The sequence below is a fragment of the Thamnophis elegans genome, chromosome Z (assembly GCF_009769535.1).
Source record: "Thamnophis elegans isolate rThaEle1 chromosome Z, rThaEle1.pri, whole genome shotgun sequence".
In the NCBI taxonomy this organism is placed as follows: Eukaryota; Metazoa; Chordata; class Lepidosauria; order Squamata; family Colubridae; genus Thamnophis; species Thamnophis elegans.
The window spans coordinates 102,472,159-102,499,756 of record NC_045558.1 but is presented as its reverse complement, the minus strand read 5'-3'; the positions used below and the strand labels follow the sequence as shown (position 1 = coordinate 102,499,756).

Genomic DNA, 27,598 nt, shown 5'->3' with positions numbered 1-27,598 from the left:
GGACACTATAATAACTTTGCTGCTGAAGTACTTTTCTGCAAACTGTAACAAAATCTGTAAAATCATTATCATCTTCCTTTGTGTTATAGGTGCATACTTCTTTATTAGCTTGGTTGATCTCCAATACCCTGCTAAATTAGCACTACTGTTACAGAAATGCAACATAGAAATGAGATATATACTATTTCACATACTTCCTAGTTTATTGATTACGTCTTCTATTGATGCATACAAGCAGACATTCACCTTTGTTGATAGATTCAGAGTTCATTGCAAGTTTCTTTTTCTATCAACAGCACTTTTAGAATTTATCCATTAAACATCATTGAAAATAATTCTTCAGTGTGGGGGCTTCTTCCCTATGAATTGTATTGGGTTTTTTTTTCCAAAGAGGAGGCTTAGGGAAGCATTCATTTCTTCCTCTCAATATTCTTGGAAAACTTGCAACCTTCATTTGGACAGGGTTACCTGTGCAAGGTAACTTTCCTCTTAACTGTGGTCCAAAATAAGAACCAAACTGAAACTAAATTGGCAGAGCAAAGCTATTAAAAGAGAAAAACAATGTTTTCTTTGCAACTTTTTAAAAATTCCTTTTGGACTTCTTGGATTTTGTCTCTAGAATCTAGTTCCCCGGTTCTATATCCATTTAATTTTGAAGCAAGCCTCATTTAATATCCAAAGCATTTTTCCAACAGCTAAGATTACAATGCTTTACAGGCTTATGCCCCACTTAGACAAATAAGCATATTTTTAATTATTTATATAGGATTACATTATAAGTGTTTTTGAAATCTCAGCCTTACATTTAGTCACCATATTATAACAAAAGTAATTGTATTGTAATTCTTCTCTTGAGTTATTTATAATCAGTATATGTTTTTTAAACTCGAAGAACTAGGATAACATACCTTCTTCTCCTAAGAACTGAATTAACAGTATAAGCATATTTTAATAAACCTGCAACAAGAAGCAATTTAAATAAATCTTCCTGCACTCCTCCTAAACCATCTATTTTCAACCATCCAAGTCATGGTTGTCCAAAGGTGCTTTTTCAAGAGGCAACTGGAGTTTCTCATTTTTCTTTGAAGGCATTTTGCTTCTCATCTCAGAAGCTTCTTCAGGTCCAAAGGTGTTTTTTAAAGAGGCAGAAGAAGCTTCTTGGATGACAAGCAAAATGTCTTCAAAGAAAAATGAGAAACTCAGGTTGCCTTTTGAAAAAAGCACCTTTGGGACAATAGGGGCTAAGATTCCTACTCAGTCTGTGTTTCTCAACCTTAATCTGTATGAAATTCAACCCCCAGAATTCCCCAGACAACATGCTTGGGGGTGGCGAATAGGAATTCTAGGAATTGAAGTTTACATAGCTTAAAACTGCTGAAGTTGAGAACCATTGATCTAGATAACCTTGTTCTTTAGCCTTAGTCTGAGAATAAAATACGGTAGGTCCTGTGCTGAGATATATGCCATCTATTGGGAGAAACATTGGGACAAAAACACAATGATAAAAACATATTAGCTTCTCAAAACATGGCAAGTGTTTTTCTTTTGTTTCAATATGTCATTCTCTATTATGTTAAAGAATCTTGGGTTTTATACTAAAATAATGTCAAGGGTAGGTAATCCAACAACAATTTGCTTCCTGCCTGCTAACCTATGAAGAACAGTAGAATAACAGAATAACAGAGCTGGAAGGGACCTTGATGTCTTCTAGCCCAACTCCTTGCTCAGACAGGAAGCCCTATACCATTTCAGACAAATGGTTCTACAGTCTCTTCTTAAAAGCCTCCAGTGAGGGAGCTCCCACAACTTCTAGATGCAAGTTGTCCTCTGGGTTAATTGTTTTCATTGGTTAAGAAGTTTCTCCTCAGTTCTAGGTTGCTTCCCTCGTTGATTAATCAGAATAAAGCTGTCAGAGTAGGAAAATGTCTAAAACTCAGTGCCTAAAAGGAAGAAGAGCTTGAGTAAGGGAGTTGTGGCAATAACAACTCTTTTAAGTTTCAAAGGACATAAGTCACTTTCCAAATCTATAAAAAATGATTCCTTTGAGATAATTTTCCAGAGATTCTAGCAATTCTAACCCTAACCCTCAGTTTATTCCACTTGTTTCCAAAGGATATTAATATATTTTAAGGTCTTGGCAAGGTTGATCCATGAAATATTTCTGGATCTCAGTACACTTTAAGGTAATCTTTTCCAACATGCTAGAACACTGCCTTTAGCATCTGGAAACCTAGACCCTGGCTTAAGAGGAACTCTTGGGCCTCAGAGCCACACTAAACCAATCCAAACACAACCACAAGCCAGAATAAAGTGGAGAGAGCAGACATAGTTCATATCTGACAGCTATAATTCTACCCAATTCTCACTCTTTGTGTGCCCACAAACAGTTTTGTGGGCAAACTAAGAAACTCAGTAAGAGAGGCATTTTTCTGGTGATTGGTCTCTTAGAGACCAAGCAAACAAGGAGTAATTCCAAAATAAATACAGTAAAGTAATGCAGGGACTTCAGCATTAGATGCATGTGTATGCTTCTTCTTAGATATGGGCAAATATTTCCAAATCAATCCTCTGACTTTCAGATAGCTTACTTCTAAGTAACTCTAAAACCTACATCTCAAATCAGAAAATAACAAGGGATTAAAGGAAGATACTCAACTTACTCTATTCACAAAATCATGATCTGACTATTTAGTCCAACGACAGTGGGATGGTTTCATATTAATGGACTTTACAACCAAGTAAAAACTATTTAATACTGCAATTATTAAAAGTAGTCCGGGTAGAAATTTGGTCACTTGAGATCTATGTACTTCACCTTGTAAATTAGTACAATTTCTGTGTATAATAAATGTAGCATTTGTGTAATAGCCCAAGGAATGATTCTTTTATTCTTTGGGTAGGATTCCATGAAAGGTTCTTTGCACAGTTCCCACTGAAGCACAAAAGAAGATAGTTAGAAATGCATTTTAAGTCAGACACTACAATTCTGTGAGCCTTCTTAGAAATAAGCCCATTAACTTTAGTAAGACTTACTCATAGGTAGGTTAATTTAATGTTGCAACTGTGATTGTAAAAGTGCTGAAGAAGCCAAAGGGAATAATAACAAAGAAAAGCAAAATTGCTCTGCCTCATATAAAGTGATAAATTTATTTTTATATTAGAGTATGCCTTTTTAAACCAGAAGAATTGAAGTTAGTGTATCTGAGAATGAGTTACCAAGTTCCAGATGTAAGGCCATGACCCTGAGTATCTTGTATACAATTCAGCGGGAAGTTCTTGTAGGCAAGCTTCATCAAGTTGAATAATTCCCATTCAGTTCTACAAAGTTTGTACAGGAGATTGCTTCATTGAGTCCTCCCTACCAACATTAAAACACCCTGGGGTGCTTTGCTTTGGGGTCATATTTTCCCAAAGTCTTGATTGATTGAATGTTTTTAGGGGAATAATGAATTTGTTAAAAGTTGCAGGAGTATTCCTTAATGGAATCCTTGAGATAAAAATATTCTTGATTTGCAATAAGCCCACTTTGAATAGGATTTATTAAAGAGTAAGGAGAGAAGGAAAGAATGAAAGGCATTGCTGGATTATTAACAGAAGTAGACAAGTAAGTGAATGAAATCTGTGGTCCATTTGCTTTAATACTGGAGTATTTGTGTTTAGGAAAACTAAATAATAATATATCTAGTATGATTTTAAAACATGATTTGTGTCATCCAACAATGAGCAAAGTATATGTACAAGAAAGTCAATCATATATAAAAAGAGATTTCCTTCAATGAAGCAACCTTTGAGAAGAATGTTTTTTAAATAGAGAAACTTTTTTTTTTTAAAAAAGGTTTACATTGCTCTCCTGTCCTTATTTCAAAGCAATTCATTTTCTTAAGAACAGTGAGGTCTACTGTGTTTGCAATTTTATTTCCAGACATGAGGGAGGGGATAACAAATGAGCCACTCACTAATCAAAAGGACTTGAACCGGATTAACTTGAGATGGGTTCCAAATTTGGGGGTATTACAGGGAAGGGAGCTGGTGTGGTAAAATGCAAGACTAAAGCACCCTGCTCTACAAAACCGGGAGAGCTCTTTGTTAGGAGACCACCACCTCTGAGCTCTTGGGGAGTCAGCACCAGCTGCAGGCAGCTGCCGAGAGCAGGGGTTGAAGATGGGAGGTTGGCCTTCGATCGCAGACTGCCATGAATCTCTTCCTTTGTCTCTGGTGTATTACCACCCAAAGATTAACATTTGAAGCAAACCCATTTGAACCCTAATTCCAGGTTGATTTCAAAGTTAATCTGAGGAAGGAAGGAAAGAAGGAGAGGAAGAGAGGGAAGGAAGGATATTCATTTCTTAGCTAAAATAAAATATAGGAATCCTGCTAAATATCACACAAGGAAGGCTAGTGGAGGAAGAAGTGCTTAACTGATTCATACAATAATATCTTGTGTACCCCTGAGAATGGAAATACTGATTTAGAAAAGGAAACTATTAAAATGATTATAGTGGGTGTTGGATAAATGGATGGAATTTTAAAAAATAAGGAAGCCACTCCACTATTCACAGGCTATAAAGACAGAGAAAAGAACGCCATGTAGGTATGCATGCTTCAGCAGATCAATAGTTTGCTAATGACCACATTAAAATGTTGTGGTATGTGGCTTTCCTTCTTCAGGGGAATCTTTTGCCCATCGCCCTACCTTTCCTTGCTGAAACATAATCCAGCAAGATCGGTTGTCTAAAACATAAGTATACGAGAGAGAATTTTCTAAACCTCTTTCCTTCTAATTGTTTTTGTTGTCATTATGACGGTTACTTATAAAAAAATGAAAGCTGGATTATTCTTCACTTTTCATTGACATCATTTTAAACAAATTATAAACAAGAAAGAAAGAAAGAAAGAAAGAAAGAGAAAGAAAGAAAGAAAGAAAGAAAGAAAGAAAGAAAGAAAGAAAGAGAAAGAAGAAAGACAGACATATGGAATCAATTTCGTATCTTGATGTTGAGAACCAGCCAGTTCCTGCTGGTCTCTTAAACCATAACCCATTTGGTTCTTTTCTCTCTGGCACCTCTTGTCATTCTGTAAAAATCCCTTTCTGGCCACGTTTTAAAGTCTTTATAAAGAGAACCAGCACTGCCTAGAGCGATAGGGCTTTTCCCGCTTCTTCGGTAGAAGTGGAAAGATTTTCAAAGTCCTGCGTGTCTTCAACCCAGATCTGGTAAAAACTGGGTTTCCCTTGGCATTTTGGAAATTGCAATTTTTTTTCTTCAGTCCAGTTGGAATGTAAAAAGGACCCCCACCCCACCCCAACTTGAAAAAAAAGCGCATCCGTGCGGTAGGAATCAAAACTCCCCAAGCCACAAGCTCCACTGTAAGAGTTTAGCCGCAACATCTACGGAGTTCTATTTCCGCAGCCTCGCTCTTTCTTCCCGCTTCGCTTTCTTTGAATCCTTCTGAAGCTTTGGGCCGCTTTTCCCTCTGCACGGAAATCGTTACGCTGAGCATTTTTTCAGGTAAGAAGGTTTAATGGAAATTAAAAGAAAAACCGAATTTAATAAGAAAGCTCAAATCCGAAACAGCAAGGCAGCTTCGTCTGAGCTTGGCAGAGAGAGGCTTGGGCCGCGGAGATTTAATTAATAGCTCTGACAAAGCTTGGGAAGATGTCGATTGGTCGACCTGAATTCTACAAACCATTCCCCCCTCCCCGCCAGAAAAACAAAACAAAACACAGCCCTAATCCCGTCTTTTGATCAGAACAAACTGGAACTGACCATATATTAAATAAGTACTATTAATAATCGCCTAATAACTTTTGAATAGGGGCTTCCAATATAAATAAAATATGTGGGATACAGGTTGCTTTTTCGAAAGGGGATTCCCCCCACCCCCGCCATCCCTCTCGGTCCACATTTGTTAAAGGTTTAACGCCTCTAGGCTGTTTGAAAGGGAAAACTACAAACGCTTCTTTCTGGGAGGGGAAAGTCCGCTTGTTAAACAGAGGGATGTGATTTATGGTGATGAGAAAGTTGTGTTTATTTGAGGTGGCTGCTGTCGTGGCTAGTCTGTTTCCTAGAAGACCGAATCCGAATCTCTTCTTTCTCTCTCACCCGCATTACTCTTTTTTGTGTTTGCTATTTGTGGTTAACAAATATCTTTCTGGTTTGTAGAGCCAGAAGGGACAAGAAAAGAAGACAAAGTTGGCTTGGTGGCCAATACATAAGCAATCCCTTTAACCTTTTAGATGTGGGAACACTTCACTAGCGTAGTGTTTGCCTCTTTCTTTATACCTTATAATGTGTAGGAATTAATTTGACCTATGAATATTTGGGAATGTCAGCCTGTCTATTTCTATACAGACGTACCTGGGATCAACTTTTAGGGGAGGCATTGATACTCCAGTCCTATGCCTATGAGAAGTCAGTCTCATTGATTTCTGTAAGATTTTCTAGCAGGTAAGTTACTCATAAAATTGCAATCAGAATCTTCTTACAAGGGAATGCATTTTGCTCCAGATCAACCCCGCTGAGAGGTGGAATTTGCTAATGACTATAATAAATTGACTGACAATTTAAATCCATATAATTTTTTTTTACCAATAGATAATTCTATATTTTTGAAATATTGCAATGCTTGCACATCAAGTATAGAAAACCCTCATGTTCCACTTGCCATGAGGGTCTCTTCTTTTCCCTCTTCCTTTCTTCCAATTGTTTCTTGTAGATTACTTCTTCTACATATGGGAGCAAAGAACTTTGCCAAGTTAGATCATCCTGAAAACCAGAGTTTCATTAAAAAATATGATCTAATTAAATGAATAATCACTGCTGAGAGATCAAATCAAAACAAAAAAGTCAGAATTGTTAAATAGATAAAGTCATCAAGGCTGACATTAAATTTGCATTCTGGGCTGAGAATAGCAGTTATAAGAAGGAGGATCTTAAGATGCTATATTATCTATAAACATATATCTTATTACTTAAAAAGGAAACAAACAATCAAACCTTTAAACTACCTTGTTGTTTAATATTTTCACTGGTAATGTCAGACCATGTTGTAAGAGAATGGCAATTCAATTGGCTGAATATATCTCTTCTTTCAAAATCTTCTGTGATGCAATGACATCCAAGAGGAAACCATGAAACCTTTAACTCACTGTAATTTAATGATTTAATAATAAATCATCAACTTGATGAAGAACCAAAGTTTTCATTGATAGAAATGGATATTAATGGAGTAGCTGCTTCACATTTATTGTTTTTCTCTGGTTTGAAGACAAATTCTGGGGGCATAATTGGGGGAGCATTTTCTAATCATTTTTGAAAATCCTAATTGGAATGGTTTAGCTGGTAACTTCTCAAAGGACCACAAGTCCAATGACTTCAGCAGAGTTTCACTGCAATGCTGAGGATCTCTAGAGTCACATTAGAACCTAATATATGCAGCACCAAAGATAAGATTTTGAATCTGGATAAGTACTTCTCTTCAGAAGAAAAAAAGAAATGTGAAAATGTATGATTCCAGGCAAAGGTGGGGGAGAAAAATTATATTTTAAGTTTTAAATATACAATTACAGTCTGCATTTATTTCCTCCTTTGTAAGTTTGTATAATTTCTATTGCATACCAATGGCCTAAGGCTTTTAAAATGGGATGCTTTAGCTTCCAAACAAGCCTGAGTGGAAGCATACTTTAAAGGATGACTTAACCCCAAACATCTAAATCATGTCTCACAATGAGAGTCTGTTAAACATTGGCCATTTTGCAAAGCTTCATTTTTGCAATTAAAAATTAACTCTTGGTTTCGGCACTTTTCCAGTCTGTTATGGATGCCTAGATTCTAATTAGCCTTAGGTATGCTGATGAATGCCCAGATCAAACAGCCTTGAAGAATTTTCCAAGTAAAGCAAGAAAAAAAAATGGGCCAGAAAACTGTTAGTTAATGTGAAGCCTAGATAGATGCAGAAACACATCCCCCCTCCCCCAAAAAACAGCTTGGAATTAAAGTTTCATTGACCTCAGGGCAATTTATTTCTCCTTAAGTGAATGGAGGTAGAAATGAGTGGTGCAAGAAATTAGAAATATATTGGGATTAAAAACAGCAGCAAAAAAAACCTGTAATGAATGACTTGGAGCAACTTTAAACTTAAACTGACATGGTTTTCTAGATTTAATAGAGTTGCGCTGGAGAAAACTGAGTTGCAAAATCACAAATGAAGCAATAAAAAGCTGAAGGCCAGTAAGTTATAAACACAGGACATAGGTGTGCTGTTCTGTGTTTTCCCTACCTCCACTCATTCTCTGCTACCCTTTCAGTTATCCCCACTACATTGAATGAAGTAGAGAAGCTATAACATCCTTTGCTGCTGTTTCTGAGGAGTTCCCAGACCAGGGACATTGAACAGGGGAACAGCATAAAACAGATATTTATTGCATTTGCCACTGCATACTCGTTTATTCTTCCAAGGAGTTTATGATCCCCCTTTATCTGGAAATCCATTATACTCGTTAAAAATAAAAGTCTGTACAATGGTGGTCAATTATATGACTGGTTAAGTTTTTATGACAGATATAGATATATAGTTTTCTAGGCTTCTTTGGGAACAAGAGCATATAAAACTAAAATAAATAATAGATAACAGATATTCTGTCTATCTCTGTGTGCAAGCATGTATAACTTATTGATGCTAAGTGTAGGGAAAGAATATAAACGTTCTTGAGATATTTTTCAGGAGTATCATTGTCTTAACTCTTGCCTACTTTGCCAACTCACAATTTAAGAATAATCAAACTTGGGAAGTAAAATGTTTGCCTGTCTGAAAGGCCTTTTCTTTTTCATTCTCTAGGCATAATTCCATCCAGTGGGGTCAAATCATCAGCTTCTTTTCCAAGAAGTAAGTGGATTTCAAATTCAAACTTTTGTTGTTGTTGTTTTTATATAGTTTGAAACTAACTCAATTTCAATTCTGTCATAATTAAACATTCTTTTGCTGAGATTCTGCCTATTGGATTTTAAACTGCTCTTTCTATTCTAAGCTACACAATGTATATATACTGTGTTATGAATAATTAGTCATGTGTAATGCCTTGCACTTTTGCATATAAATCAGTAAAGGTGTACACTTTCAATATGTGATTAACTAACAGAAAATTTAAAGTAAATCATTTTGGCTTTTATCTTCGTCAGCAATTCTGAAGTGAATAACTCTCATGTGATGTTGGCCCTCTCTTTTTAATATGTCTGTCTGTCTGTCTGTCTTCCTGTGTTGATACTCACTGAACTACTAGTTCTAAACATACTAGTCTGTCTCTATATAAAAGTTCTTACATACCAGCTTGGCCACCCTGCAGTTCTGCAGAAACCTTGGATTACAACTCCTATAATCTTCAATCAGCACTGCATTATTTCCTGTGACTAAAGACACCAGCCAGGCTGGTATGTAAGAACTTTCACACAGAGAGGGAAACCAGTATGCTGGATAGCTCAGTGAGGAAGCACAGGAAATGATAGATAGATAGATAGATAGATAGATAGATAGATAGATAGATAGGTAGGTAGGTAGGTAGGTAGGTAGGTAGGTAGGTAGGTAGGCAGGCAGGCAGGCAGGCAGGCAGGCAGGCAGGCAGGCAGGCAGGCAGGCAGGCAGGCAGGCAGACATGATGGGATAGGAATTATAGTCCAATATAGCTGGGAGAGATCAGGTTAAAAACCCCAATGTTTAGCAGTCTTACTTCCTTGCTCAGTAAACTTACCTGACATTTTAGACCTTAAGAGTGTGGATTTCACCTTCTAACTTCATTAAATCCTTACCAGATAGATGTGTCAGGTCACATCTCTCAATATATTTGAGGTAAATCACATTCAATTCAAAAGGATATTCTTGGATTTTATAAGCAGGCTATATTGCAATGTTGGTTAGATGAGCAGATTCCTCCCCCCCCCCCCACACCCCTGACCTGATGTAAAGTTTAAGGAAAATGAAGTTTAGATGGACCTCAAAATGCTACAAATGTTTACTTCCAATATATGATTTAATTAGAGGCCTTTCCTCATTCTTGAGAGAATCTGAATGGTATTGAAATTAATCTTTTCCCTGAAATTTCAGAAGTAGGGACCACCTCTAAAAGCTGAGATGTTTCATTCCAACCAGGACGAAATAGCATCCAGAGTGGAGTGATGAGGGGGAATCTGGGGGAAAATGGGGCACTATTCTGGGATAAAGGAATAGATCCCCATTTCTATGCTGGATCTCCTCTTTTTTCCTGACTTTGTTGACAAGGCAACCCAGCATATGCCACACTGCAAAATGAGATGTCCCCTCTGGCATTTACCTCTTCCTCCCACTTTCCTTTCCCCAAAGGTTGCTGTGTCCTATTTCAGAGCAGCTGATGGAAGTTGAAGCCAAAGTATTTTACTTGTATATTCAAACTTTTATCTATATATTGATTTCTGCACAGTCCATACATACTGTGCAGATAAGTGAGTCATCTCAATTTTTTTATAAATTGTTGTTTGATACTTTAAATCTTTTCTCTTTCCCCTTCCCCATACTTTGAAATGTCTGCAAGCCCAATAGCATGACTGAATAGGCTGTCATGTGGTAGGCCAGAGCCTAGATGGGAACCATAAGGGAATTTTTTGTTGGGAATCTAACTTTAATTCATAACAATTTAAGTATTCCAAGGATTGGAGGAGGGAAGTGTCATCAATAGAAAAGTTATGATTCTGCATAATATTAGACTTGTCATATGAAATTGATAATATTTTATACCTTAATGTCTAGTGCACATTAAGAAAGGGCAACGCCACACTTTACATTGAATTTTATCAAATGTATTATAGCTGTGTTTGAGAAGAATAGTGCATTAAAACCTTTGGAAATAAGTCCCCTTGAAAGTTGGATGAGGTTAGAAACCCAAAGATATAATCTTTGGCAGTAAGTTTTTTTCCCCCTCTGAGCTCTGCTTTGAAAATGTTGCCAAGATTGCTAACTGGTATTCAAATCTTTCCAGAGCATGGAGGTGAGATATGAAGGAGATTGGGATTCTGGGGATTTCTCCCTCTCCCTCCTCTCTGCCTTTTAGCTGTTGTTTTGTTTATGTGCAATATTTTGGAAGTAATTCAGAACTACTTCTGTTGATTTGACCATTAATCCAGTGAGTTATTAAGCTTCTAAAACAAAAGGTCATGGGTAAGAAAGAGTTACAATCCATCAAGGAAAACAAGGAAAACAATTGGTTGAGATTGGCTTCTAGGTAGGATTTGTGTCTATCTTAGTTCAAAGAAGTTAAAAAGGGTCAGGTTTCATGGATAACATACCTACCTGATATAGATATCTTTCAATCACGGACATCTATCCATAAATCCTTTTAAATTTGGAGCTGTTTTAACATTATCATTAGATAATGGAGACGTTTTTTAAGCAAGATCCAAAATATTTTTTTCATGGATATTTTTCATAATTACTTCAATAATCACCTTTCACAATCTGACCCCCTACAAGGAAGAATCCAAAATGAAAGATACCATGGTGAGGAAGATTGCCCCTCATTCCTAAAAGCTACATTTGGGTAGCTTTTGTTTCAGTAATGTTTCAGTAATAAAACATTTAAAAATTAGAATTAATCTTTCCATACAGGGTTGATGGATAAATGGGATTGAGATTTAGCAAAATTTAGGATGAGTTCCTGTAACTTAAAGTCTGATTGAGTTTCATGTTTTGTCTCCAACTGGGAGTAATGCTAAGATTAGTTATAAATATAAACCCTGTATTTATAATTAACTGAGACACAATCTACTTCCAACAAATGAAACAAACTATATAATTTCCATAGATGTTGTTTTCATATCCACAGAAGAAAGCTAGCATATAAAACAACAAATATGGTAGATAACATTACAGCAATTGCCACAGTAATTGCACTAATAAATAAAACAATAAACTGACCCACTCACATACCACTGGGAATAAATTATGTTGAGAAAAAGAAGACCAGGGCCACTCCTAAATAAGAGACAAAGAATTTGTAGCATTGTAGACATTGGAGAATTATAACTTCCAGCAGGCCTTATCACTGGCTGGCTGTGTCTGCAGGGAATTGTAGACATATTCCTCATCCCTGCACAGATGTGAGGAAACCGCTGCAATATTAAATGAGTGAGCACCAGTTATTTTTACTGCATTTCCTAATCAGTTACTTATATGGTGTTTAATAGATTGATTTGGAATAGCAACTCTTCTGCACTGAATGAGATAGCAATACAAGAGCTGCAAGGCTCCTGTATATCAGGAAAAAGGTTACTTTTTGCCACTGTCTAGATATTAATGCTGTAGATTATTACTTTAAGACAGTTCCATTTCAAATGTATTCTACTGAAACTCCAAAAAGTTCCAGCAGCCAACATGCCTGTCCAACCTTCCCAGACTGGTGCCTCTCCCTGCCCTCTCCCCAGATAGTTGGTTTACAACAGTCATGACTATTAACAAATAATGATCAGTCACAGAGACTGGGACAATGGGTGTTGTGTATATTAAAAGGGCATAGGTAGGCGATCAGTATAACTCCTCCTCTATGCTGCCTTATCCTCACCTGTCAAAATCCAGCAGCTGTGATTTAAAGATAAAAAAAGAATAACCCCCCAATTTACTTTGTAAAGGGTCCAGTCTACAGCCACTGAACCATTCTAAAGCTGCCTAGTTGAGGTGAAACCCTACATTTCAGGTTTAGTCATAAAACAGAAGCAATAATTGGCTGGATGATTCTGCAGTTGAAAATGAGGATCTCTCAAAGGTGCTAGAACTGAAAAAGCTTTTTGAATAAGAAGTGAAATGTTTTCAAAGGGGAAAAAAACTAAGTCCTATGGTATTACCTTTTGGGGAAAAGCACCTTTGGAACAACCATGACCTGGATGATTGAGAATTTCCATAGATAAATATGTGGATTAACCTTCCTACACACCCTTTCAGCCATATTCAAGATATCCAGGAATGGATAGGTGTATTCCACAATTCTAGTGGGCATCAAATTGTGAAAGGCTGAAGAAATGAAATGGAGTAACAATATAGTAGTTTTCAAATCTTCAGCTTTCTTGAGTTGCTTTAGCAAATGATGAGATCCATTAGCACAGAATTGGTATTAGCATTGTTGGGTTTTTAAGAGTCTAGAAGCACTTTTAAAAAATAGCCAATAATTTTATTTATAGAACGAAAGATTTCAGCTGGAAGCCAGAAATGGGGAACCCACGAGGATCTGGTATCCGTGGACTGGTGCCAACTCGGTGGCAGTTCAAACGGGCCGGCGCTTTTAATAACAACAAGGAGCGCCCGGAATGAGGCTCAGTTTGTTGCCAGAGGCCGCAGAACCGAGAAGGAGGTGCCGAGGCCTCCCGGCCATGATTTATATTCTTGAGGTTGTGTGACATACGGGGATGCCGAGCCGGGAACTGTGGGTGGGTGGTTAGCGGACGTTTTTATTACAGATTAATAATATTAGCATTCAGAACGGGAAACGAGGTTACTGGAGCCAAGGAATGTTTCCCCAAACGAAAATATTTTAAAACGATCTCTCCTTTCGTAAACGAAACCTTCTCCCCGTTTCAAAGATAGGTCTCTCGTTGTTCACCTCCCACTAATTCTGGGTCCATTACTTGGCGAAGACGTCCTTTTCTCTTACCGTCACACGTGAAGGTCAACTGCCAAATAAATGTCCTTTTACACCTGAACGTACCGCGGTGAAATTATAGCTCTGTTCTCAGGCAGATTTTAAATTGAGAACGAGCGGCCCAGCTAATATTTTATCTGAAGGGTTCCGTCCCTGTCACGAAGGATCAAGAGCACAGGATTGTGTCCGCCCATTTTATGCTTAGAAAAATCTACCAAGACTTCAAATTCGGGGATTAGTCCTCTTCTGCACGAAGATATTGCCTCACCTTCGCTTGCCGAAAAGCAATAACAAATGAGAAATGTTAAGAAACGCAAATCTGTCTTGTTGCGTTTTCATGTAATTTAAACGGGAAGAAGCCGCAGTTTAGTGTCCGGAAAAGAATATATATGAAGGCTTTGTTTTTCCTCAACGAAAATAAGTGGCCTGGGTATCTGTGGTGCCATTTAAAAATTGAGAATTGGGCAATTCAGTGCGCATAAAAAGTGTTAGGACAAAAGTCTCAAAAATTCGCTTTTGGGTGGTTGAGGATGAGTTAGTCCAGAGACCCGCTGCTTTATTCAAATTAGTGGCTTTCAGGACTAAATATCACGACGTGAGCTGGCGGCTTCAAGTACTGTACAGCATTGCGTTAATGATGATAATAACAGCAACAATGAATTGCAAGTAATGCGGCTGAGAACAGAGGGGTCTCTTAGTTTCTATTTGGAGTAATTCCCCCCTCCCAACGCAAACGCATCTATTTTAAAGTAAAGGTTCTATACGTCCCCCCTCCCAACGTTTACCTCTTGCCTCTTTCTCTTTCTTTAAACAGACCCCTCCTTTTTCAATTTGTTCTTTTCCATTATATCTTCTGGATCACTCGCCTGAGTTTTTAATAGTACATTTGTGACCTACTTGGCACACCCCAAGCTACTTCACTAGCACCACCACAAAGCGTGTAACCTTTAATTTTGCAGAGGGTTGATTCATTGCCATAGCTTGCTTTGAGTTTATTCCTTCCAAAACAATCCTGTATATGCTACTCAGAAGAAAATGCCAAGGAATTTTTTTAGGATTTGTCCCCAGGTAAGATTTTGTAGGATTGTTAAGTAACTGCACAGTTATTCTATGAATGTTTATTCACCAGTATGATCTATTGCATTCAGTATGGTTTAGTCCAAAAAAAAATGTACTTAAAGAAAAAATCTGAAATAAAAATTGACCTGGTAAATCAAACTACAGATAATAAAAGGAGGAAGAAATACAAATTCCAAATGTTAAATCTTGATCTCTGTTTTTGAAACTATCCTCCAATCTTGCCAGTTAGCCAAAGAGACTATATACTAAACTATATAAAAGTACAGATTTTATCTTGGTAAAAGTTAGTTTACCGTCTGTGGTGGTCTAAAAGTAATTCTGCAGATGAAAAAAGATGTTTAGTATCCAATCTTGCAATGGTATTCCAAATTTTAAAAAAGCTTAATATTGCAAAACAACAACAACAACAACAACAATACCACTCATCCTTCTTAGTTCCTTAAGAAAGCTTGACCAGAAAAAGCTAATATCCAAGTGGAGGTCCAAGAAGTTCATCTGTAATTTCTAGAACCATTTGGTGCAAATCAAAGGTAAAGTTGGATTTAGCAAAAGATTCAGATGAAAAAGTTTCTCTCTGCAAAAGTATCGTAAAAAATTCGATGGGCCGAATATGTTTTCGGATAGCCAGGGTCTATGAAGAAAGAAACCAGCCCATTCCAGCACTTCTTCCTTTTCTCAATGCCAGTTCTTGTCAATTCAGCACCCCAAAAGGCAGAACTGGGGAAGAAGTAACAATGGATCTCTCATTTTGACATACAGGACTAAAAATGTGCAGAGATCCCAACTTCTTCCTCCCACTCTCAGTTGTAATGGCAACTCTCTCTTTCCTGACAGCAGCAAAAACTGGTGTGAACCTTTTGTCTTTGCAAGCAAAGCTCCCTTTGGACAGGACAGGGGTAATAAATCTTAAGTCACTTTGACATCATCTATCTATAGCTATAGCTATATCATCTCTCTCTATCTCTATCTATCTATTTAACTGTTTGTCTATCTATCTATATCTATCTATCCATCCATCTATCTATCTATCTATCTATCTATCTATCTATCTATCTATCTATCTATCTATCCATCCATCCATCCATCCATCCATCCATCCATCCATCCACCTATCCATCCATCCATCCATCCATCCATCCATCCATCCATCCATCCATCCATCCATCCATCCATCCATCTATCCATTGGTTTATTTTACTTTTCCCATGTCAAATTGTTTCATATATTCCCCATTCCAATTACCTAATTTAGAAGTAATCCCAAGAAACAAATGGTTTTGTACCTTTCTACATGCACAGAATAACATGATGATCTGTGCCTTTTTTATTTCTTAATACAGAGGCACCTCTTCCATGCTCAATCACACATTGCCAGAACATACAAACCCAATTATAAAATATGGCTTAATATATAAACTTAATTTGACTTTCCTTCTATTTTTATAGCCTCTTGAATGTTTAAATTTTTACTAATACACACACACATGCAAAACTTCATGCTATGTTTCTGCTACTTTCCCTTGAATAGTAGTCATCATAATTATGTCATATTCTCTATATATAACATCTAGTTTGCACCAGATGAAGTAACAGAATATGGAAAGGTCTCTTCTGAAGCTGTACTGAAATCTCAGGAGAAGAGAAAAATGTAGGGAGAGGAAGAAAGAGATTAGGATGATAGAAAGAGGTGGGGGATAGGGTTCTCTTTCTGAAGATTTATTAGCATAACTTGACATGTAGTTGAGAAACATGTGGATCAATACAACTCCAGTTCTCCTGTTAGGCCTCTGTGTCCACCATGTCTCTATTTGCATATTGCTTTTTCCTTAACTGACACTGTCAGGAAGCAACCTTGGCGTTTGCCCAAGCTCTCCAAAGCCCACTCACTCACTCACACTCACTCACACACACACATCATCGCCTCTCCCCTTACCAGATATAAAGTCTCTTTATGGTACATATCTCTTTATTCTCCCCCTCCTTCTCCCCTTTAAATGGCAAGTAGATTATTAGTATTAGAATTAGCACTAATATTAGTATTATGTTTAAACCTCTATCTAGGCATTGCCCTATTGAGGTTTGATGTAAGCCATTCTTTCTGTTTTCCCCTCCTTGGTACCCTGTCTGTGGGTTGGTCTGTCTATCTTTCTCTCGAGCTCTCTCTCTCCTCTCTTGCCTTCTGCTGTAAAGCCAGAGGCCATTGTTAACCGTGAACAGGGCGTACGGAGAGTATAGGGCAGTCAGAATCCTCAACATCTTCGGAAGGCTGTCGAGAATCTTGTGATTTCTCCCTCTTCTCACTTTACCCCTCCTCCCCAAACGGGGGAGAGAGGGGGGGAGAGAGAGGGGGGAGAGAGAGGGAGGGAGGGAGAGAGAGAGAGAGAGAGAGAGAGAGAGAGAGAGAGAGAACCGAGCATCCCTCACCAGAGCTTCTATAGAGAGATTCCCCCCTCCCTTTGGCGTTATGACCGGATTTCTCTCTCTAGATATTCCTTGAACATTTTTTTTAACCAAGAGGAATGGGGGGAGCTCTCCTCGCTTATTGATTGCGTTGCTTGCTGGCTGCGAAAATATATTATGTCTGCTCGCCGCGCTGCTCTCGTCAGAGGCTAAGGTAAGGTGGACCGAAATAGGCTATCAGTTGTGAATGGCGGAGACCGTGTCTCCATGATTTATAGCTGTATGACTCGCATCGCGGTTCATGAAGAGTTCACAAGCTCTAAGCTTCCTTCCACGCAGCGACTCTCTCCCGCTCGCACGCTCTCTTCTCCTTCTTCTTCCCCCTCCTTCCCTTCCCTCCCCTTTTCTTCTACTCCCCTTTTGCTCTCTTTTTGCTATTCTTACTCCTTTATTTTCCCCCTCTTCATCCTTCCCTTTTTCACTTAAATTGTTTCTTTCTGTCTATCTCCTTTCCTCCTTCCCTTCTTTCTTTCTTTCTTTCTTTCTTTCCTTCCTTTCTTTCTTCCTTCCTTTTTTCCCCTAATCTAGGGTTTAGTGAATACAGTAGCTTTTTATTTTGAATTGTTATATTGTTCTATACTTATCATTACCATCTACTTTGGGAAACCAAGCTTTCAATTCAATCAGCAAAAAAAAGCTGATTAATTTTATTCTAGCAGAGCAATATAATTATGATTTTCCCCACCCATTATAGAGGTTAAAGGGGAAAAGGTTATGGATTTTTCCACCTTGGCCTTAAAGCCCTCCTTCAGTTTTATCACAAGCTTTTGGACTCTTCAGGTTTTTTTTTTGTTGTTTCTTTAAATATACTATATAAAAGATCTTTAAAAAAGAGGCGTTTGTTTTGAAATATCTTTGGGAATAAAAATGAAACTTCCAAGTGGGCAAGAAATAACTTCAGGGTTGTGGTTGACATTTCAACAACTAATTGCAAAGGCACGATCTGATTTCTCATTCATTATTCCAATGGATATTTCTCTCCATATGTATGTGTGTGCATGTGTTTAACTACCACAACAATTCCTTAGAGTAAATCATTTACGATTCTACCCGTCTTAGACTAAGATAAATGACCGACATTTAGAAAGTGTTGAAAGATGAGGTATAAAAAGGGATCCAAATATTAGCTACTGAGTGCATAGACTACTTTGGGTTCCTTTTTTGGGTAAGAAAGGAGATTAATATTTTAAAGATGCAGCTTAATTTAAGCCATCAAAAGCTAATGAGCAAAAACCCTTTGGTGCCTATTTCTCCTAGGCCTTCCAGTGCTCCCAGAAAATCCAAAACAAACTGGGAGGGCCTAAAGAGAAGATAATAATGGCTGAGTCAGGGTACTCAACCTTCCGCTTTCATCACAGAATTTTTCCCTTTCTTCTTCAAAGCATTTGGAGAACAGCGCTAAATTATCAGGTTTGCTAAGAAATATTTCCTGAATGCTGAATAAAGGCAGGGTAGCTGCCCTAATTCTTTCCAGGAACACCTGGCCAAGGAAAATTTTTAGCTGCCTGTCTCTAGAGAGGAATGGCTACAGTTCCGAGGCTAGGGCAGATAATGAAGAGGAAGAGGTGAGATATATCATAGATTTTGAATTGAATCAGTGTAGGGAAGGTTGGTCTATTTGCTATTCCCTGACAATGGAAAGAACTGAGTGGTGCCTTTCAATACTATTGTTTATGCCCGAAAGGAAGAAAAATAGAAGGAAGCTCTCTGGATTGAAACAAAGCACAGAAGGGCTGAAGAGAGATAAAGAGAATTCCTTTCCACAGATCCATGTTTTGCTCTTTTAAATGTGTTATAGCTTTTATTATATTTATAAAATTAATTTTCCTAATGAAAGGAGTTTCCTCTTTCTTTGGGAAACCATATTACTTCTCATCTTAAATAAAATAAAATCCCAACATAAAGATAAAAGAGAAACAAAAGCAAGGAACCAAATGGCATTGTGAGAAAAACGGGATTTGTTTTGTTCAAAGAGCAGTTGAGAAATGGGCTGTAGCTGGGCTTTAGGAAAGAGAGAGGCCAGCTCACACCTTGAGCAGCAACAAGACAAAATTTTAAGGATTCAGGGAAGAGGAGTTTCCACAACCAATTTCAAATGCAGTCAGAGTTGCAAAAACAGCTTCAAAAGAACCAACATCAAAGAACTTGATCTCATTCCTCTTTTGAAAGCAGCAGATTAAGTAAATCGAATTTGAAAATATTTCAGAAGTGTTAAAATATTTTCAATATGTTAAATGTTGAATCTCATAAGCATTTAAAGGTATGGTTAAATATAATTTTATCCAATTTATATTTAGGTTTGTTTTTCCAAAACTCCTCAATCCTGAATTGGGAAATATTATATTTTAATTTTGTAGGTAACAAACACTTGGTAGTTCCATGCGGGTGCCTGAGTTTTGTTAAAAAATAAGCAAATGCTACTGAAATTCATTCCAAATAAATTTGTCAAGTGACTTTCCCCTTTCTTTCATAATTTATCTGTAAGTAAATTCCACAGATTTCCGGAATTTTAACTTCCAAGCCCCCTCCCGTCCCTGTTTTCTTCGTCTTCATTCAGTCCCTCTAAAGAAGCGGTAGCGAAACTATTCGTTTCTTTGGCACGTGGAAATAAAATACCTGGCCCTTGCACTGGAGCAAGCGTGCGCGTGTGTGTGTAAAGGCTGGTGTGTAGAGAGGTAGCTGGATTCTACCCACGGCAGAGATTTTGGAGAATGGAGTTGAATAATCTAAAAGAAATCCTGCGACAGCGATTTCTTTCTCGGTCTACAGGATCTACATATGTAGGTAATGGTGTAGTTAAAACAAATAAGCAGACGAACAAAAACAACTGAACTTTAGAACAACAGAAGGGGGGAACGCCACTGAGGAATCGGTTTGGCGAATGGTTCGCCTGCACGAACCACCTTTGTGTATGTGCCAGTGTGTGTGTGTGTGTGTGTGTGTGTGTGTGTATTATATGTATATATCTAGAAATCTTAGCACGAGGGAGAGAGGCGAGGTGCATCTCACAGCACCCGGCAAAAAGCTGGCGGCGGCGGCGGCGGTGGCATCTGCTCCCTGCTCCCCGCCCTCCTCCGTAGCCGGCCAGCTATTCATGTCACGCGCTTTTCAGCCGCTAAGATGGATTCAGAGGCCGAGCCGTATCATTGTGTGTGCCTTCTAACCTTTCAGGTCATCTTCCAAAAGACACCGGGGGAAGGGAAGGCCCCTTGTCACGTGACCTGGGGGGTGCCAATGTTCTTCCATGAGAGGGCCAACAGGAGCCTGGTAACAGCGAGCGAGCGCCTCGGGGAACCCCAGCCATGCAGAAGACCAGCTACTACGATACCTCCCCGCTCTTTGGGGCTTATTCCTATCCCGGGGCCAACGGCTTTGGTTACGAGGGCCCTTCTCCGCAGCCTTTCCAGCCCGCGGCTCATGTGGAGAGCGATTACCAGCGGCCCGCCTGCACCCTCCAGTCTCTGGGCAACGCGGCCCCGCTGGCCAAGGCGAAGGACCTGAACGGGAGCTGCCTGCGCCCCAGCTTGCCTCAGGAGCATCACCCGCCCCCGCCCGTCTCACCACCCACCAACCCCATCACCGCCACCAGCGGGAGCGGCAGCACCACATCCAACAGCACCGGCGGCAGCAATAACCATAGCCAATCGGGGGCGGTCAAAAGTGTCCCAAGCAAATCCAGCCTGACCTCTAGTAACGCCGCCCTCACCAAGCAGATTTTCCCCTGGATGAAAGAGTCGAGGCAAAACGCCAAGCAGAAAAACAGCTCCCCCTGCGCAGGTATCTTCTGCTTTTGGAAATAGCCCCACATTTCCCATGCACCCACAGATAGTGCCCATTAATCCCACCCTGGCACATACACAAGCAAGCCCAGTTTAGTTATAGAAAGCTGGTGATGTGTACAAGAAAGAGAAGTGGTGAAGGAGTGCAAGCCAGTGTAATATTTGCCTGTTTAAAAACCGGCAATGTTGGACGATATGCCTGTTCTCCACTACTCCCATCCCCATCTGAAAGGTTTAGGCTGGGGGGGGGGATCCTGCTTGGCCCTGGAAGAACATCATGGGACAGCAACCTGGGTGGAACTACAATCCACATCAGCAGAGTCATGCTAGCTCAGGGTGATGGTGGTGCCCCTATTCTTCTGGATTAGAAGAAAGTTGGTGATTAAGATAGCCGAGGAAAAGGATCTGCTTGAAAATTAGATCTTGAGGGGGAAAGCTTGTTATTGAAGTGAGAAATGGCTTGCAACAAAGACAGGAATTTATCCCAGAGATACAGCTGAGAGTGCCAGAAGGGAAATAGAACAAGGTATGGGTGCAGTAGGATTGATCTTGTGAATTGTGCATGAAGACAGAAGGGCTAAAGGTGGCAGTGGAGGAGCAAGAGGTTCCTCACTTCAGTTCTATGTATTAATAAATTCAACCCCCTTCCTACCTCCATTCCTTCAAAGGATTTGGATACTAATTACACATGATTAGTATCATCTACTTATATTGAAGTAATGGTCTGTCTCTCAGACCTACATCTATGCAGAGGTTCTGCCACTAATAAAACTGTGACTCAAAACACTTCCCTTTTTCATGGTCAGAATGTTAACTTCCATTAGTCCCAGCTGGTGGATGCAGTGTAGGTTTCTACATGTGAGATGGTCGTTCTGTAATGCTCTTTATTTAAAAAAAGAGAGAAGAACATAAACCCCTTCTCTAAAGGTAAAAACACAATTGAATCTGAAAGCTTGCAGTTGTCTTTGTCTCATGACAGAGAGTCTTGCTGGTTTTGATGACTCTCCAAAGAGCTTCTATCCACCCTTCCACCATAGGGCCCTGTCATCTCTTTCCTCAGTCTGCTGGATGTAGAACATGTCTTCTTCAAACCAGACAGTCTGGGCAGAGCTGAGTTATAGTCTCCAGTTATAATGTCTGTTTTTTACACCTGACAAAATGTATTTCCATCAAAGTCCTGAGATGTGTGTTATACTCCATTTTATATGCCATTGGTTTAGCATGGATGCTCACTAATATCCAGCAGAGATTGTCTAATTTGTTGCAGGCATGAAGGCTACTGTTTCCCAATCTCCACCTTCTAATATTATATAAAATGTATTTTGTCCATGTATAATGTTGTCATTTAGTCCAAATCTTGCCTGGTAGGAAAAGAGCTTTTTGTTTGGGGTTTTTTGCTTGATATTTGAACTATAGAATTATTAGGGATAACAGGTTTTATAGAGGACAAAGTTTATAATAGCCACAAATGTCAATGGCTCCAGATTCATTTCTAAGCACGTTGGTGTCAAGATCCTAAATTCAAATAGAAGCAAGTGAGAATAATGTTATTAGAACTCAAGTCTAAATATACCTAGGTTACAGTTCTTTTTTAAGTATACATTCTTTGAAGTCAGTAATGTTTCTTTCCTAAAATAAATAATTTTATTTGACAATTAAACTTCTTGTAGCCAATTTGCTATACTAAGTGATTTTGAATCAGCAGCCCTATTCAAAGTTGTGTACTATGACACAGTTTAATTTGGATGAATAATTTGCACAAATGTGTTATTGCACAAAAGGTATAGAGCTAAGTCATGCTTGAATTAAGAGAGCAACCAGATTAATATGTTTGAGCATGTTAATATGGTCCTACTAAAAGGCAATAGCTGGAATCCCAGTGTGGCATCTATGTGCCTGGAGACATCACATCTGATAGACTTTTTACATTTAAAAAACCTTTCAATTAAAATGAATTGGAAATTGGCATGCTGCATGAGCAAAGCACCATCCTCCAGCGTCACCTTTATTAACTCTAATGCCTTTGGGCCCCAATGGACTCCATTAGGTTGATTTATATATTTTTAAAGAAAATAAAAATGATAGGTGGCTGCAGCCCAGTACTATTTCTGGATGCATGTCCACTAGCCCAGAGTAAGGACAACAGCAAACAACGTTAAGTAGAGAGCACCCTACAGGGGAACAGTCACAGTGGATAGAGGGGTAGGTAACATTCTGATAAATCTGTATTGTTTTCCCCAATGGCAATCATTTGAGGAAAGAATAAATTCCCAAGTAGTCATTCTATGAGAGCACAGCATATTCTAAAATTCCAAATGTGCCAGTGAAAACAAAAGGTTGAAAACCCCTGAGGCAGATTATATTCTAATTTTCATATAATTCCTCTTGCATAATCTTTAAATTCTTGAATAAAAATTTGCAAATGTTGCATTGACTAAATATTGATGGAATGATACGTTAATAGAACAACTGTATGAATTACAGTTTCACACATGCCTATAATTCACAACTAAATGCAAGAGCTTCCTTCCTTCACTGAAAAATATACGTTTTAAGGAGATAACTTTGTAAATAGCTTCATAAACCACTTGCCCTGAAGGGCTTGTGAACTCTCACCAACATTCACCAAATTTGCATTAACTTCATCCTCAAATTCTGCTTTTGTCCCATGTAAAAACATTTTCTTAAAACTCTTTCCTTTTCTTTAACTCTTTTTTCACTGCAAGAACACAGGGATTTTACCATACATCACAACAGTGCAGGGAATGTTACAAATTTATTCAACAGATATTAACTATGGCTTCAAATTATTTTTGGGTATAGTTTCTTAATTCATCCTGCAGTGGATAGACAATGGCTAAAATGATGATGATAAGGAAATTTCTTACAATGAAAAACACTTGCAAATAAGGCAGAGAATAGGCGTATGGTTGAAGGGTGCTGAATTCTTGAGCAATAAAGTGGGGATTTTTTCATATCAGGTTGTATGTAGAAATCATTTGGAAAAACATACTTTTCATATTACACTTGCTTCTGTGATGCGGAATAAAAAAGATTTCTACAAGGGGGGGAGCTATTTATTATTAATGGCTCCCCCAATTGCAGTTTGAAATCATTAGTCCAGCTGCATTGCCTTAAATCTCTGTTAACATATTCTTTTGTATGTGTACCCTGGGTCTGAGTCTTTTTGCTTCTCAGCCAATCTTTCTTGCAAGTCAGGATTGGAGGGTCGGGGAGCAATTCCCAGTTCCTTAAAAAACAAACACAATTCCCATTTACTTTAAAGCACAATGTAAATATCAGAATTTGTATTTGTAAGGAAAGCTTGCTTCCCTTCCCTAAATACATCTTTTGCATTTTTGATTGTAAATATTTTTGGACACAATGCCATAAGAAGTTCTCTTATGCATCCCTTCCTTGGAATAAGTGGGAACTTGCAATGGGCTTGTGCCTTTCAAAAGTGCAGTGTGTGTTTGTGTGTGTGTGTGTGTTTGTGGGTTTGTGTGTGAGTATACCCTGGAAACAGACTTCTGAGTCACATCTCGCAAAGCAAGCAGGCACCCACTTTTGTGGACTAATTCAGATTAGCACACCAGGCGAACTACATGCAGGGCAGGTCTATCTACCTAGATGCTTCATTTTGCCTTGCTAACCTCGCCCACATAATTTTCTTTGAATGGGTCTGCTTCAAAATAATCGACTCCCAAATAAATTGCCCTGGATTTCTTTTCTGCATGACATGATCAAATTTTCATAAAGCGTGGGGCAGGTTTGGAGAACAGAACTCTTAATAAATGACATGATTATGGAGTGGGGACTGGGGGAGAGAGTGTAGCCTTCTTGCCCATAGGAGGATTTATTAAGAAGCCTGTGCATTCAATTTTCTGCATGTAAGTAATTATCTTTGATTTCATTTCCCGACCTTCTTTCCAGAAAGCTGCAGCGGTGAGAAAAGCCCTCCAGGCTCCTCAGCTTCCAAGAGGGCCCGCACAGCTTACACCAGTGCCCAGCTGGTCGAGTTGGAGAAGGAATTCCATTTCAACCGCTACCTTTGCAGACCCCGACGAGTGGAGATGGCTAACCTGTTAAACCTCAGTGAGCGGCAGATCAAGATCTGGTTCCAGAATCGGAGGATGAAATACAAAAAGGATCAAAAGTCAAAAGGCCTTGGGTCATCCTCTGGGGGACCTTCCCCCACAGGGAGCCCACCCCAAGCCCTTCAGTCCTCTGCAGGCTTCCTGAATGCCCTTCACCCCATGACTTCAAACTACGAAGCTCCATCTCCACCCTCTTTCAACAAACCACACCAGAATGCCTATGCCATGCCCACTGCCTACCAAAACCCCATCAAAGGATGCCCCAGCCAACAGAAGTATGCCAACACAGCACCAGAGTATGATCCTCATGTCTTACAGGGTAATGGGAGTGGTAGCTATGGGCCCCCCAATATGCAAGGCAGCCCAGTCTACGTGGGTGGCAATTATGTGGATTCTATGCCCAACTCTGCTTCATCACTTTATGGGCTGAACCCCCTCCAACATCACCAGCCCCCCAGCATGGAATACAATGGAGGCCCTCAGATGGCCTCCAACCAGCACCATGGGCCTTGTGAGGCTCACCCAACCTATACGGACCTTTCTTCTCACCATGCTTCTACTCAGGGTAGAATCCAAGAGGCACCGAAGCTGACCCATCTGTGATGAAAAGTAGGGCAGACTCGGTGGGGAATTAATAAAGAAGGGAGGTGGATGTGGGATTGGTGAGTCAGGGGACAGACTGGTTATGCAAAAAGAAATGGACAAACAAACATTTGTGTTGAAACCCTTTAGGGAAGTCAAACCTATTGTTTCAGGGGCACAGTTTATGCATGCTGTGTCTTGCCATTCCCGCCAAATTTGACCCTAGGGTGATAAAGAATTTAGGAGGCTTATGGCTAAGCCATACTCTTTGGAGTAGAAGTATTCCTGTACATTCCCCTCTCAAAGAAAGGTGAAAGCACCTGACAGCCTAGTGCCCTTCATATGGTTAGATTGAAATGAACAAATCCTAGAGACCAGCCCCGGTTGAGCTCTAAAAGACCTGTTGTAAATCCAGGCTAGGAATGGTTAGATTAATGCAATCCCAAAGTGCAAAAAAGGTCTATAAAGACTATAGGAATCCATTCCCTTTTCTTCAGTATGAGAAGTTACTTTGAAAAATGCATCTTAAACACACACTGTCTTTTGTGTTCTAGTCCAGTTTAGGCAGAGGGGGAGGGGTCAGAGTAAACTTGCTCTTTCTTGGATCCACAACTCTTGTTGGTTTTGTGAATACACATGTGGGAACCATGTTTTTAACCAGTCATGATAATATCATGAATGGAGCAGCACATTTTCATGAGATACAGACTTTCCACAGGCAGGTAGAGCATTTCTTCAATCTAAAGAAAAGCTGAAGAACTGACTCAGCTCAGCTCACTATATATACCATAGGAAATTAACTTCAGCCTATTTTCTTTTCTTAAAAGTATGCAAATATTTTGTTTATAATTAGAGAAGGGTATATAGGTGTTTGGAGACAATCAACCATGCAGGAACATACAGGTACACACATACACACTCAGAGGGATTCAGTCAAATTTATTTTGATAAGGGGAAAAGGAAGATGTTACGAGTGAATTTCATCCCTTTAAAAAAAAAATATCAAGAATCTGTTTCAGATTTGTATTTTACATATGTATTTGCCCTGAGGTTTCGACACAAATGTTTTGAATGTATAAAAATGTCCTGATTCTTCTGAAATCAATTGAAATAGATAATTTCTGTTACATTTTTTTAAAAAAGTTCATACAACATGCACAAAAAGATCTGGGTGTAGCTCTTAAATGCACCTCAATATTTCTTATATCTATGCCCTTCTCCCTTAGCTAAATACTAATCTATCACAATTCTTAAAGGTTTATTTTACAAAGAAGATAATTCTAAGGTATTGAATGGAAAACTGTCTTTTTCCATTCTTGGTGTATCTCCATTCATGTAAGGGTGTTTTGTCCAGTTTTACCAACCCAATCCTTACAAATTATTATTCACTGCTATATTCCCTTCCCTCTTCTTTAATTCTATGAGAGGTTTTGTTTTTCAGAAATGAGCAGTGGAGTGGTTTCTTTACCAAGTAAATTTAATAGCAAAATTAAGATTGCTTATACAAATAGAAGTCTAACATCTGGAAGGAGAAAAATAGAGACCCCCCCCTTTGTTCTTCCAATGATTACCTACCCTTCTTTATGATTTTGGTTTTAAGGTTGGTTAAGGTCTGGGGTACTCTCTCACATATATAATATGTCTTTGCATTTGTCTGCATAACTTCTGTTGAACGTGAAAACAGGGTATATTTGATCAGAAACTTATGTCCTCCAAATGGGAGCAAAGTAAAAGATCCTTTGGGGAGAGGATTCCTTTACTGGTGCCTCTTCTTTGGCCTGACATTCTTTCTTGCACTTAGAGTTTACATTTTAATGGCTATATATACCAACGTTTGAAGGACACACATTGGAATACTAATTTCAGTGGAGGTGTGCCATGTTCCAGTAAACATTCATATATATAAATATATAAATATATATTATATTATATTATATTTATTGGTTATAG

General features: G+C 38.8%; 1 protein-coding gene across 2 annotated transcripts in view; it reads left to right on the top strand.

Annotated features, from left to right (window-relative positions):
• HOXB3 (homeobox B3) overlaps positions 1-27,598 on the top strand; it is a 37,114-nt gene extending 9,516 nt beyond the window's left edge. The window contains exons 1-4 of one of the 2 annotated variants that reach the window (XM_032237722.1): positions 6,300-6,446; positions 8,836-8,883; positions 20,362-20,967; positions 24,903-27,598. In XM_032237722.1, coding sequence (XP_032093613.1) covers positions 20,493-20,967; positions 24,903-25,669 — 1,242 coding nt within the window. In that variant the 5' untranslated portion in view covers positions 6,300-6,446; positions 8,836-8,883; positions 20,362-20,492 and the 3' untranslated portion in view covers positions 25,670-27,598. Of the gene's footprint in view, positions 1-6,299; positions 6,447-8,835; positions 8,884-20,361; positions 20,968-24,902 lie in introns of those variants that run through there. The other variant, XM_032237721.1, reaches the window with a different exon arrangement.